Source organism: Hyposmocoma kahamanoa, unplaced genomic scaffold (assembly GCF_003589595.1).
Source record: "Hyposmocoma kahamanoa isolate Upper Pololo Valley unplaced genomic scaffold, ASM358959v1 220, whole genome shotgun sequence".
NCBI classification, from domain to species: Eukaryota; Metazoa; Arthropoda; class Insecta; order Lepidoptera; family Cosmopterigidae; genus Hyposmocoma; species Hyposmocoma kahamanoa.
The window spans coordinates 4,874,037-4,886,405 of NW_020653740.1; the positions used below are offsets into that span (position 1 = coordinate 4,874,037).

The window sequence follows — 12,369 nt, forward strand, 5'->3', positions numbered from 1 at the left end:
TTTAATCCTTACATTTACTATCACAGTCGTGTCTTTCAAAAGGGTTTGGATGATATTTTCCATAAAACAAGTTCCTTAACGCGATCGTAGGTGAAATATTTGGGGAAGTTGAGAGGTAGTTGTTCAACGGTCCAAGTGGCTTTGGCGTTTTCTGTTTTCACCTTGTCTAGTAGACTGAGGAATGTTTCATAACATGGTGCTACATTATCGAGATGTTCTATAGTGAATACGTATCGCTTCTCCAGTACAACATACAGCGTTTTAGGAGGTTTGGTGTTCAGTATTTTCTGTATAGTCGATATGAATGCTGCAGTGACGTCATCGTCGTATATTACTGAAAAATAAAGTTTCTTACTACAGACAACTGATTTAGAAAATATGTTCAAGTTTCGTGATTTTTTTGCTCACCATCTGCAGCAATAAATACGTCAGTTTGCTCAATCTCGTTAGAAAGTTCTTTATTCCATGTCTCTTTGAAGTCCAATTGCATAATTTTAAATTGTGCCTTTATCAGTTTTGCATTGTATTGCGCGTTTAATTTTATTAAAGCGAGAATGCCTCCTAAGTCAATATCTGTAAGAAATAATTTGTTTTTAAATAAAATGACTGATATGACGTAATCAATCAATCAATAAAAATATAATCAATTAAGCACAATATATGACTTTGAGCAAAATTATTATTGAATGAAAAATTGAAAGAGCATATTTTTTAGCTAGACAACCACATTCATTACTGTGTCTCAAACTAGGAAATTCCCTGTACTCTAAGTACTTAACTAGAGTAATTATATATAAAAACACTACCCAAAACACTAGACCATAGCCAAATTAGGATAGTTGGTTTTTCGAATTGGTCCTACCGGGACTTGAACCCAGGACTTCCTTCTCGCCCATATATTATGTTTTGTATAAAATGTGAAGAGGAAAAATAGAGAATAACCCGAAGTACATATATATAATATTGATTGTAATTAATAAATTATGATGTTTCATTACAATGATATTTATTTTTGTGAAATTTCTTCGCTAGTTTGTTATAATACAAAGATTGAGCACAAAGAAAAATTCTTTCAATCTGACTCTGAATCTGTATGCCTAACTAGGGCCACATTGCCCACAGATTGAATCAGCAGACCTTACGAAGTTCTCGAAGTGTTTGTTACAGGTCCCCTGTAATCTCGTTTTTCGTCCCACATTCGTCCGATGCAATTACTGTAATAATCGACCCAATTAAGAGACGCATGATGCGAATGAAGCTTGTCTTTTAATTTGGTAGAGTATATTACTTATTTGACAGTATTTGTTTCGACTGGATATCAGAAGGAGAACAGATATAGATTTGAATCCTGACTGATCGTACGATTTTTTCTTGATGTTCAATATTTAATTTTAAATCTGCGAAGTACAATAAATTGACCACATGTTTACTTTGAACACGATGAAAACATGATAAATATATACTTTTCGTATTGTGTTAAAGTGTAAATCAACTATGGATCAATAACTCAAGAGACTACTAAGCGCGATACAAGAAAGCGTAGTCGAGTATTTAGTACCTATTGGTACACCAGATGTCGCGACGAGTACCAAATAATATTTAAGGAAATGAAATAAAAAAAAATTACTTTACCTTTCCTGTTTTACTGGTTACGGCAGTACACGTCACATACAATTTTTATGAAAAAAAGCGCACAAGCGCCCACTAACCGCGCAGTATTTTTGTAACAAATTTGTTTTACATTGACGAGCTGCAATTTATCAAAACTACTCTAATTTCTAGTGAAAACAAACAAATCAACTAGATGGCGCTTATTGCCTACATTTTTATGAACACTGCAGCTATTCTTTTATTTCGTTTAGGATTAGCGTCATCTACCTGATAGGGGAGAGTGCAAGAAAAATACATGTGCCGACCCCACCTAGCGTGGGATAAGGACAGGAAGAAGAGAAGAGAATCAATGTGTAGAAGCGTAGCTGGTGCTGGTGGCGTTAGGTCCTGTTGGATGGAACGTAGTAGCAGCCTCCATACATCTTACTTCGTAAGTTTAGCAATTCAAACGTTGAAAGTCCAGTTTATAGGTATTTATTTGGTTTTAACAAATATATTACATATCGAGTTCTTATGTTTTCGCGATTGTTACACCGAGGAAATGAAACTATTCCGGATTTAATCGCGAATATGAGTTTTTTTTTAAAAAAAAAAAGCAAAATACACGCGATTTAAAGCCGGAAAAATAGTTTCATTTCCTAAATATAGTATAATCTTTAAAATGTACACTGTATAAATATAGCTAGTAAACGGTTCAAAAAGATAAGTAGAGATATGTTCGCTACCGCGATCGGGTAGAGAGTGACGATGGAAAGAAACAAAATTAGAATGCGAGGTAAAATGGAACAATTCAAAATTTTGAATTTAAATATTAGTAGAAGAAAGAAACGATACGATACGAATGAAGAGAAGCGATACAAAAAGGTGGGATGACGATGTAAGGTCACACCGTCACAAATATGTCAATAATATTACAAGGAAAAACCAGACCACATATTTCATATCAAAGAGGAATTAATTGATATCAACCGCAATTTACATAACGTAAACTACTTACGGGCTGTCGATCAGCGCCATCTAGATATAAGAGAATTTTGACCTTTTCCAGAGTTACGATCTGTAACATGGAGATTAGCAGTCTACTTGAGTTACTGGTACAAGTCCATGACTATACTAAGGATTACGCGTCAGTACAGGGGCCCTAAGCCGTTGTAACAACGTTTTGTTTTAACTTTTACTTAATATATTTGTACGTCATTCTTAGTGAACTTGAACTATGTTACATTTTTACCTGTACAAATAACCTTCTTAGCATAAATAGAAGCAACAAAACTCGTTAGTCCAGTTCCAGCTCCCAACTCCATAACAATTTTGTTCTGCAGTTCTCCTTGCAAACCGAGATGAATGAGCAAGTCGCCGAGTAGGAACGCCCCGCGCCATACTTGTAAACCTACTAGTGCTATTTTCGTTTTAGCGCTATGTTCTGAAACAATATTGGAAGTTTCTCATAATCCCCTACCCTACGTCAACCAGTACCAGGATGGCACCAGTTTGTGTTGAATAAATAGCATTAGGCTTCCAAAAAATGCAAGGTTATCAAAGCAAAACCTGGAGCGTTTTATGTATATTGTTAACTAAAGACCACCGCTTTTTTCATAAATTACTTAACACTTTATCAATTATTAAACGCCAAGTTGCGATTTTGCACATTGCATCCACAGAAAAATAAAACGTTTGTCATGTTTTATAGACATTACAGATATTACACTGCCGAAAAATGGAGATAACTACATAAAATTTCATTATAGAAGTTCTAATTGCCAACTTAGCGACTTTGTCACTAGATTAAGCGACATTTTTACTTCAAAAGCGACATTCTATTTCTATATAGCCAAAAAAATTGCATTTTTTTGGTGTCTATTTAAATTGAAATTATACTTACGATACTCATTGTATCGTAAGTGTCGATTTTCGAGTGATACATTTTTAGCAACTTTGAAACTTTTTTTTAGTGTACTTGGCAACACTGCCACTGTAATCATATTATAAAAAACAGGATTGCATAATGGAAAAGTCAAGAAGGAAAAAATCCTTTCATTTCTTTTACCCCAAAAATCTATTCATGTCTCCATTTTCATTGTCCTTAAAGTTATAATCTTCTCTGCTTTTAAGGATAGTGACCTAACTACAAATAAAATCATTGCCCAACACAAATAAATCAGTTTATATTTTAAGTTTATTTAGAATAATCTTCAATTTTATTATGAAATGGGAACACGCTTTCCACTGGTTAAAATAATCACGTAGTGTTTAAAACTATTTTCATATTGAGGCACGTGTTTTAGACCTCTAGAAATCCATGAATACTCACCAATCCTTATAACTTCTTTCTGTGGTCTTTCCATATCCAAATCGTTATCTTCGTCAAATTTTGCTTTGCTTCCTGGTTTTGGCAGTAAAAATGGAAATTCTGAGATCACATCTGTAACACAATAACAGAATAATATATTTTTTAATTTGAGACCATTTTTCTTACATAACATTTGACTAGTAATAACAAGTACTATGAAACAAAATTTCAGTTTCTGCATGCAATAGTGAATTGCATGAAGTTATAATAATAGTAATACTTCAGAGAGTGTGAACAAAGGAATACCCAAATAGACATTACAAGGACAACAAGCTGGGTGTAAAAATATTATAATTAATGAAAAAATGTTATTATTATTTTACTTACTTCCTTCAATACTTGGTGGTACTTTACTCCTATAATCATATTCTTCATATATCTCAGAAGTGACTGTTAGTTCCGGCATCTAAAAATAAATATTATAATAATTTTCACTAATAAAAAAAAGCCATATTGCTCAGCCTGAGCAATTAGCTTTACAAATAATACAATAGTAATTGTAAGGGAAAATGGCAAATGCCACAACACTTTTTGGCACTACTAATTTAACATCAGGCTTTATTACATGTTGAACACATTGAATGAAATATTAATGCAATGTTAAATTATTATAATTTGAGTTTTAAAGCTTTTTTCAACGTACCACAACGTTTTATCTTTATTTTATGGAACTGAAGACAGTCTTATGTGCTGTAATAGTAGGAAGAGAAGAAATTCTTTATAAGAAAAATTGGACAAGTTCCAATTTTTATTAGTTCTAAAATAAATCCCATTAGTATGGTTTCAGTGCCAGTGTTATTTACTATTGCGCCAATGCTCATTCAGAAACATTTCTGGTAAGTTATATTGTATCCAAGGCTGTGTACTTATATAAATGTCATTTTAGTTATGTTTCTATAGACTGAAAATTCAAGACTGAGATTCACAAGACAATTATGAATAACAAATTAGTTTTTTAACATAACTAAATACTGTCCCTGGACCTTGTTGCTATGTGACGATAATATAGATATATTGACACGATAATGTTTAAAGTGTTGTTGTTGCTTTAAGTACATAGATATCGTTGAACGATTAAATACTTACCTTATTGCTAATTGCAATCGCTACGCCCATTAATTGTCCATAAGACAATTCAGAATACATCTTTTAGATAACGGGCGGCTGACATTGGAAAATATAATGCCTGGAATTTATTGTCGCGTTTTCTAATGCTAGAACATTTTTAAAACATAAATTATGACTGAAAATTACCTCATTTTTCACTAATCATGCCTGTGATGTACATTTAATCTAGCGAAGAACTTCACACTTGAAATTCAAGCTATTTCTTAAAATATTAGCACCATAATAATCATTTCAATTCTGCCACTGTAAATATTCCTTCGAATCATTTTGACATTCGAAGAGTAATCAGCTGCTTGTTGACAATTTTGACAACCATTCGTATACGATTTTGCGATAATGATTATTATTCATTTATTTATTTATAAAGCATTGGCTTCAGATCCACCAGCTTGGTAACAAATAATCAAGAAACGCACAACGTAATATACATACATAAACTAAAAATTAATTCGTGTAAAAAATGTAACTACTAAAATCCGCCATCTCTTTTTTTTGCGATTACGATATCGTTGAAAATAAAATACGAGACATGCGTGTTACGGTAAATATCCGAACATAAAATTAATGAAAATATTTGTATAGAAGGTATATAATTGTATGGTATTTATAAATTTTGATCTTATTAAATTCATAAATCTGCAATATATTAAAATAGTGATTTATTATGTACTCATTAGATTTATTATAATTATAATGTCTTTGATAATAATGTAAAAAATATTTGTTTTGTTGTGAGCAAACCGATATTTTGTGAACGGAGGCGTAAAAAAAAACAAATTTAACCAATCACTGCCCAACACACGTTCGACGCTGCCACGTCAAGTGAGACAGAGTGTTGGTGAATGAAGTGGCGTTTTTCGGCATTTTGTAGGGATACGTCTTCCGAGTAAGCCTTCTCCAAGTCAGGCTATTTCAAAATGCGTGTATTACTATTGACCGTAGCGATAGCCCTTTTGGGCTCCGCACTCGGAGACGAAGTGCCTACTGAAGACGACGTACTGGTTCTCAGCAAATCCAACTTTGACAGTGTTATATCGACTACAAGCTACATATTAGTGGAATTCTGTAAGTTTACACCACTACTTTTTATTGTTTCTTGTTTAGATTATCAGCGCATGACTTTATAAGGGTTAGTTTATTCATTTAGTTTTCCTTGCAAGGGTAATGACACGTCATTACGTTGCCGGCTTTCGTCTTAGGGAGAAGTAAGCGAAATCGTGTAATGCGTGTCTGAAGTGATACTTGCCGGTGTCGTGCACATGTTAGTACGTCAGCACAATTTTCTTCTCAAATTATATAGCATGATGTAAATTATTGTCTTTGTGTAGACGCGCCATGGTGCGGCCACTGTAAGTCTCTGGCGCCGGAGTACGCGAAGGCTGCCAGCAAGTTACTCGAAGAAGGGTCTGCCATCAAATTGGCCAAGGTTGATGCCACTCAAGAGCAAGAATTGGCTGAAAACTATGGTGTTCGAGGATACCCTACTCTCAAGTTCTTCAAGAATGGAAACCCTGTTGACTACACAGGTAAGATCACTTACCATACATTCTTTCATCAATTTTAAAAAATATTTGAAAGACTAGTTTTTTCATCATTTTTCTTCTTTAATCTCAATAGTATTGTTGAAAGTCTTGTGTACTTACCTATTTTCTATAAGATTTATATTAGTGTACACACGCCAGCACATCAAGCTACCACATTGACGTATCTTGTTCTGTTTTCGAACAAAGATGTGTAGTCAGGGGGTCTACTCTTGATCTCTGTTTGAAATCCGTCCGAAACCATTACTGCTAAATAAGCAATACTTGACGAAATGAAAAGACGCGTGATGCGAATGAAGCTTCATACTTGATACTTGTCTTTTAATTTTGTCGAATATTACTTAATTGACAGTAATTGTTTCGGACGGATGTCGGACGGAGATTGAGTGTAGACAACCTGGTGTGCCATTGTCCGTACCTACTCATTTCAAGCTTATTTTAAGTGTGAAAAATGTAATTCATGAATGTTATCAACAGTGATTGGCTGTGGTACTTTTGTTATTAACTCTTATGAGATTTCATTACTGTATTTTATAAACTTTTTCATGCTATATTAAACATATTAGATACACCTGCTAAAATGTGTACAAGACTGTGTAGTACAATTATCTAAAATTTTATTTAGAATTTTAAATATACCTATATTAAATAATGTGCATACTTTTCTGACCATCTGTCCAAGTATCTGTCCATTACAGCTGTCATTTTTAAAGACGAGTTTCATAACACATTCTAGATGTGATGTCACTCATGTAATTAAGTCATTACACTTGACCAATTAAGAATTAAAGTGACTGATAACAGTTTTATTTGAGTCATATTTAATTAAGCATTTAATATGGCACATCTAATTTAAATAGGTAGTTCTTACACTTTACAAACAAACAAATCATTGAATGGTTTTGTCAGGTTGTATTCTGATTTGTGCATTTCAAACATATTATGAAAGCGGATTTAGTGGTTGCGGAGTAGCAACCACAAAAATTTTTTTTATCCTCGTAAATCTGAATAGATTGGATAAAATATTTGTAGAAACGCGCAAAAACTACCACTTGGCATTAAATAACAAGAACTAGTCAAAAGTGACTTAACAATTTTGGTTCTGATGCTTCTCAATTGATTATATTAATTGAATAATATCCTGTATAAAGAACTTTAACACAGGATTGTGTGGTGGTTGCCATAGTCTCAAATTAGGATAGTTGCTCTAGTTCGCTAGAAACTCACACGTAACTCTAGGTACTGTCACAGACACCATTGATGATTCTCTTAGTGAAAAATGTTATATTTCCTACAGGTGGACGCCAAGCTGACGACATTGTTGCCTGGTTAAAGAAGAAGACCGGTCCACCAGCGATCGTAGTGGCTTCAACTGAACAAGCCAAGGAATTGATCTCTGCCAACAATGTTGTTGTCTTTGGTTTCTTCCCAGACCAAACCACAGACAAGGCCAAGAGCTTCTTGAATGTCGCAGAGCAGGTGGATGACCAGGTGTTTGCTATTGTCAGTTCTGAGGAGGTTATCAAGGAGCTAGAAGTTCAGGCTAATGACCTGGTGCTCTTTAAAAACGTAAGTAACTTGACCATTCATATTTTCTGTGCATCATTTTTGTTATTAGGCAGATGGAAAACTCCACACTTAGAGACACCAAAGGACTTTTATCATTTTTAAAAGCAAAAACTTTGATCTTATCTGCACACATAATAAATTTTCAATTTTATGTTAAAAGTATATCACTTGTATTGTACAGTAATAAGAGGAATTATTGTGTTTTTCGTTTGCTTACTTAAATGGATGTGTTACATGCTATTCCCCTTTTTAATACTCAAGTATTATTATTAAGTATTTCACACTCTAACGATGGAGCTTATCGAGTTTTGTTGAAGTTGTCAGTTGCATTGATAACCTATATTATTTTAATGTAATTTCACTACAGCATTCAAAAATTTACCTTACTTGTTTACTTATAAGGTAAAATTATGCTGTTACATTATTAACATATACATACATATACATTAACTAAAGTTTCGTATGTTTTTCCTGAAAACATGTATTTGCAGTGAATTTACCCAACCAATTAAAACTGTTTGTATAATTTTTGAACTGTTTTTGTGAAAAATTTATATTTGCTTTTCATTTTATACAATATAATAAATAGGGATAAATACTAAGACACTGAAACTGTTAATTGTCACATCTGATAAATTAATATTCAGTAGTTGCAAGTAGTCTTTATGCAGTTTGTCTTAAGGTTACCGCATAAACTTGTCATTAATGGTCTTCTAAGAAGAGAGGTTGCAACTGGCCATCATGGACTTTATAACACTCAGTAATACACAATGACAATGTCTATCTCAATTGGCCATAGATAAGAGTAAACTTAAAAAAAAAGTGTTCCTACTAATTGCCATTTGTTAGACAGCAGTGTATTGCCCTTACAATAGATAAGTGTAAAACTTGTTTAAATTTTTTAATTAGATACGTGTTTAAAGTTTTATCTTTTTTTTTAATGGAACTGACTTGAAACCGTGACGTCGCGTATGTAATAAAACCTGAAGAAAACCGAATGGTAATTGCAAATGCTACATTTTAGAGTCTGATGTATAATGTATTACTTCAATGTGCATAACTTTACATTCATGTGAAATGTACCCCAGAATGAATTTATTCTGTTGCTCTGGTACTCGAGAGTATAGGAAATTAAGTAATAGTAACTGGGGACCAGCATTTATGGTCTGCCACGCAGAGGTCTCGATTTGGATTCTATTTCTCTCATGACTTTGGGTGTAATTTGTGGTGGCCTATGTGTGTGTCCATGACAACCGCGCTACAGGGTTTCTCTTCTAGTGCGTGCTATGAGTGTGTGATAGTTTGTGCGTTAAGTTCCCTCGTTTGTGACCAGGCAATAAGTGTGGTTGTCTGGCATATTTTACTGAATAATCCTTACTTTTGAAACATTTGCCTGTTATGTACGGACAACGGCACATCAGACTACACATTTTTTGGAGTTTGGTTACACAAAGAACGACCAATGTTCTTTGTTTTAAACATACACGGCATTATTCCCAACTTAAAAGTACATAAACAGCTCTGAATGTAATGTAGAGACGAAACTCTATTTTTTGTACAAAATCATATTCAACCGCTGAAAAAGAGACTAAGTGACACTTAGCCCCAGCGATTGGCAGGGCATGGGATCCTTTGGCATTCTTATATGCAAGCGCACACATGGTTGAGCCTCTCGTCAAATCAGTCGTAACGTTGCAAGCTGGTTTATTATAATTATGTAAGTACTTAAAAATATTATTTAAAAGTGTAGTCTTGCTGAACAAGATTCTTTAAATATTAAATTTTTTTAATATTACCAATGTCGCATCTCGTATATTATGTAATTTGACGTATGTAATATAATAATTGATAATAAGAATCATCCTAACAACGAACCACTCCAGGCCTATAACCTGCAGACTGATTTTGATTCAAATCGGTACAATTACTGTCAAATAAGTAATATTCGACAAAATTAAAAGACAAGTATCAAGTATGAAGCTTCATTAATATCACGCGTCTTTTCAAGTATTGTTTATTTGGCAGTAATTGTTTCGGACGGATGTCGGACGGAGATCGAGAGTAGACCCCCTGATTCCTACTTTATATTTCTAATTTATGAGTTAAATCAACTATTGTTCCGATTCGAAATGTCAAAAGTTTCCGATCGGCTAGTTGTGAACCGCAAATATGCGCCTCGACTCGGAAGAGACGCACTTTCCGATCGGGAGAGGCAATCAAAATCAAGCCGCAGGTGGTCTCAAATTATAAAATTCACTGTAATATGGGCACTACTCAGAACAGCCAAACATGAACCAATTTAGAAAAGTTAATTTCCTTAAATGGATACTACCGAGAAACGTACTGTGAACCTCTTCATCTAGCGCTTACTATGCAAACCAGGACGCCGCTCAGGTCGTAAATACGAACACCTTAGTTGCAACAGAAGCAAGATAATAGAACTAAAGATGTCATTTTTTTTATTAAACACGCACCTTTGTGATGACATTAAACTTATCCAAGGTCAACCGGTCTTTAGTACCGATGTGTACACTCCAAAGTTATTTATTGTTTAGTCTTATTATATTTTGTAGATATTTTTATCCACATTTTAGGACCGTCTATAACCAAAGTTAGGAAAATATTAACTTTTTTAAATTGCATAATAATATTGCAAGTTACCTAATACTTCGAAATTAACTAAATGTACCATAGCTTGTAATAGGAATTGATACGATTACACATGTTTTGCAGTAAAGCTTTGACCAAACAAATGCTTAAATATGAAAAGTCGCTTTAGTTTGTGAGGCAAATTATCTTAATTCGCAGCACACATCCTGCGAGGGGTTCGTGTGAATGTAAATAGTCGTTTACAGAGTTGGTTGAGCGCCTGGGTTTTAATCGGGTTAAAACCCATTAATGATTCTGATTCATCCCTAGTAGTAAGTGAGAGGCCACAGGATTGCAAGGCGGGTATTGTATGAAGTTGTCGTTTTTCGACTAAAAAAGATTCTTTTTTCATCAAAATTTTGTAATACCTAAGAATGGATTTTGAGCAGAAATGGGTTAAGACCCGGACGGGTTGGTTGGCTTTTAACCCACTGCCTATCTCTGGTCGCTTACCATGCAATACACGTATTGTACGAAATTGAGATAGCTTATAAGTATCGAAGAATAACTCCCAAATTTGCCAACAGTTCGAGGATCCGCTTGTGAAATATGAGGCTAAAGAGATCGATGAGGACTCCATCAAGAAGTGGGTATTCGTCAACAGCATGCCTTACATCGTCGAGTTCTCGCACGAGACCGCCTCCAAAATCTTCGGTGGACAGATCAAGTACCATCTGCTGCTCTTCCTGTCCAAGGTCAGTTACAAAACAATAACAATTATACTTTATTATAACAACGAAAAGAAACAAATGGAACTTGTCGTAGTAATACCTAGTCCTGCATTCAACTTGTCTCAAGTTTTTGTAATATAAAAAGGTGTCCATTTTTTCGTTGATGATACTTTATGATTGCTAATGATATATCCCACGTGAAACCAAATACTGTCGTAACTTAAAATTGTGAAATTGAGAAAATACTATTTCAAAGTTCAGAAAATTACTGATTGAAAAGTGTATAGGGATTGATCCCTTTATGCATTGCACGTTTTTGCTAATTTCTGAAAATAGGGATTTTTAATTTTTTTTTAAACACTAATGGATGGTCAATTTCATTTTCAAATGCAAATTATCGGATATGACCGAAAAATCCATCAGCTTAAAAAAAAAATAATTAAAAATCCTCATGCCCAAAAACGTGCTTGATCCCTAGACAATAATTTTGATGTGTGTATTATGTATAAATAAAAATAGTAATAGACTATTTTTACAATAAGTGCCATTCAGTATATATTTTTTAAATTTTCAAATCGTTTTTTCCCAATTCCACAATTTTGAGTTGCGACAGTATTTGATTTCACGATCAATACATGAATGACACATATCGAGAAATAAAGTAGCCAATATGATATAATAAAGTTACTAAAAACATTGGTACATAGGCCTCGTTTAGCGGCACCATGCGGATGGTTACTATCTAGAGTAACACATTACAGTGCGGATAGCCGTTATCAGAGTGAAGTTGCCAAGTCAGTTTTTTTACGAGTAATTATGGAGAAATAATTGTCTGATCAGGTTTTGAAAC

At 33.8% G+C, this 12,369-nt stretch overlaps 2 protein-coding genes across 4 annotated transcripts in view; one reads left to right on the plus strand and one right to left on the minus strand.

Moving 5' to 3' along the window:
- Window positions 1-17: 17 nt before the first annotated feature.
- Window positions 18-6,868, minus strand: LOC113228021 (methyltransferase-like protein 22). Of its 3 annotated transcripts, none has more exons than XM_026461159.1 (7): window positions 6,733-6,868; window positions 5,048-5,175; window positions 4,289-4,367; window positions 3,923-4,033; window positions 2,843-3,034; window positions 409-573; window positions 18-334 (listed from the first exon to the last, which is right to left on the minus strand). In XM_026461159.1, exons 2-7 carry the CDS (start codon window positions 5,105-5,107, stop codon window positions 36-38), a joined length of 906 nt encoding a protein of 301 aa, XP_026316944.1. In that variant the 5' UTR covers window positions 5,108-5,175; window positions 6,733-6,868; the 3' UTR covers window positions 18-35. The 3 variants fall into 3 exon arrangements, with proteins under 3 accessions (XP_026316944.1, XP_026316942.1, XP_026316943.1); XM_026461157.1 differs by having other exon boundaries at window positions 2,843-3,040; XM_026461158.1 differs by lacking the exon at window positions 6,733-6,868 and adding an exon at window positions 6,336-6,454 and having other exon boundaries at window positions 2,843-3,040.
- LOC113228019 (protein disulfide-isomerase) overlaps window positions 5,947-12,369 on the plus strand; it is a 32,021-nt gene continuing 25,598 nt past the window's right edge. The window contains exons 1-4 of the mRNA XM_026461154.1: window positions 5,947-6,154; window positions 6,418-6,615; window positions 7,928-8,199; window positions 11,376-11,543. Of these exons, the coding sequence (XP_026316939.1) occupies window positions 6,007-6,154; window positions 6,418-6,615; window positions 7,928-8,199; window positions 11,376-11,543 (786 nt within the window). The 5' untranslated portion in view covers window positions 5,947-6,006. The remainder of the gene's footprint in view (window positions 6,155-6,417; window positions 6,616-7,927; window positions 8,200-11,375; window positions 11,544-12,369) is intronic.

Coding starts and splice junctions, on each gene's coding strand:
- LOC113228021 (XM_026461157.1), bottom strand. CDS start 5,107: ATGTATTCTGAATTGTCTTATGGACAATTAATGGGCGTAGCGATTGCA. Junction 3,041..3,922: donor GAAAGAAGTTATAAGGATTG/GTGAGTATTCAT, acceptor CTTCCAATATTG/TTTCAGAACATAGCGCTAAA. Junction 335..408: donor CGTATTTATTGCTGCAGATG/GTGAGCAAAAAA, acceptor TTTATTTTTCAG/TAATATACGACGATGACGTC.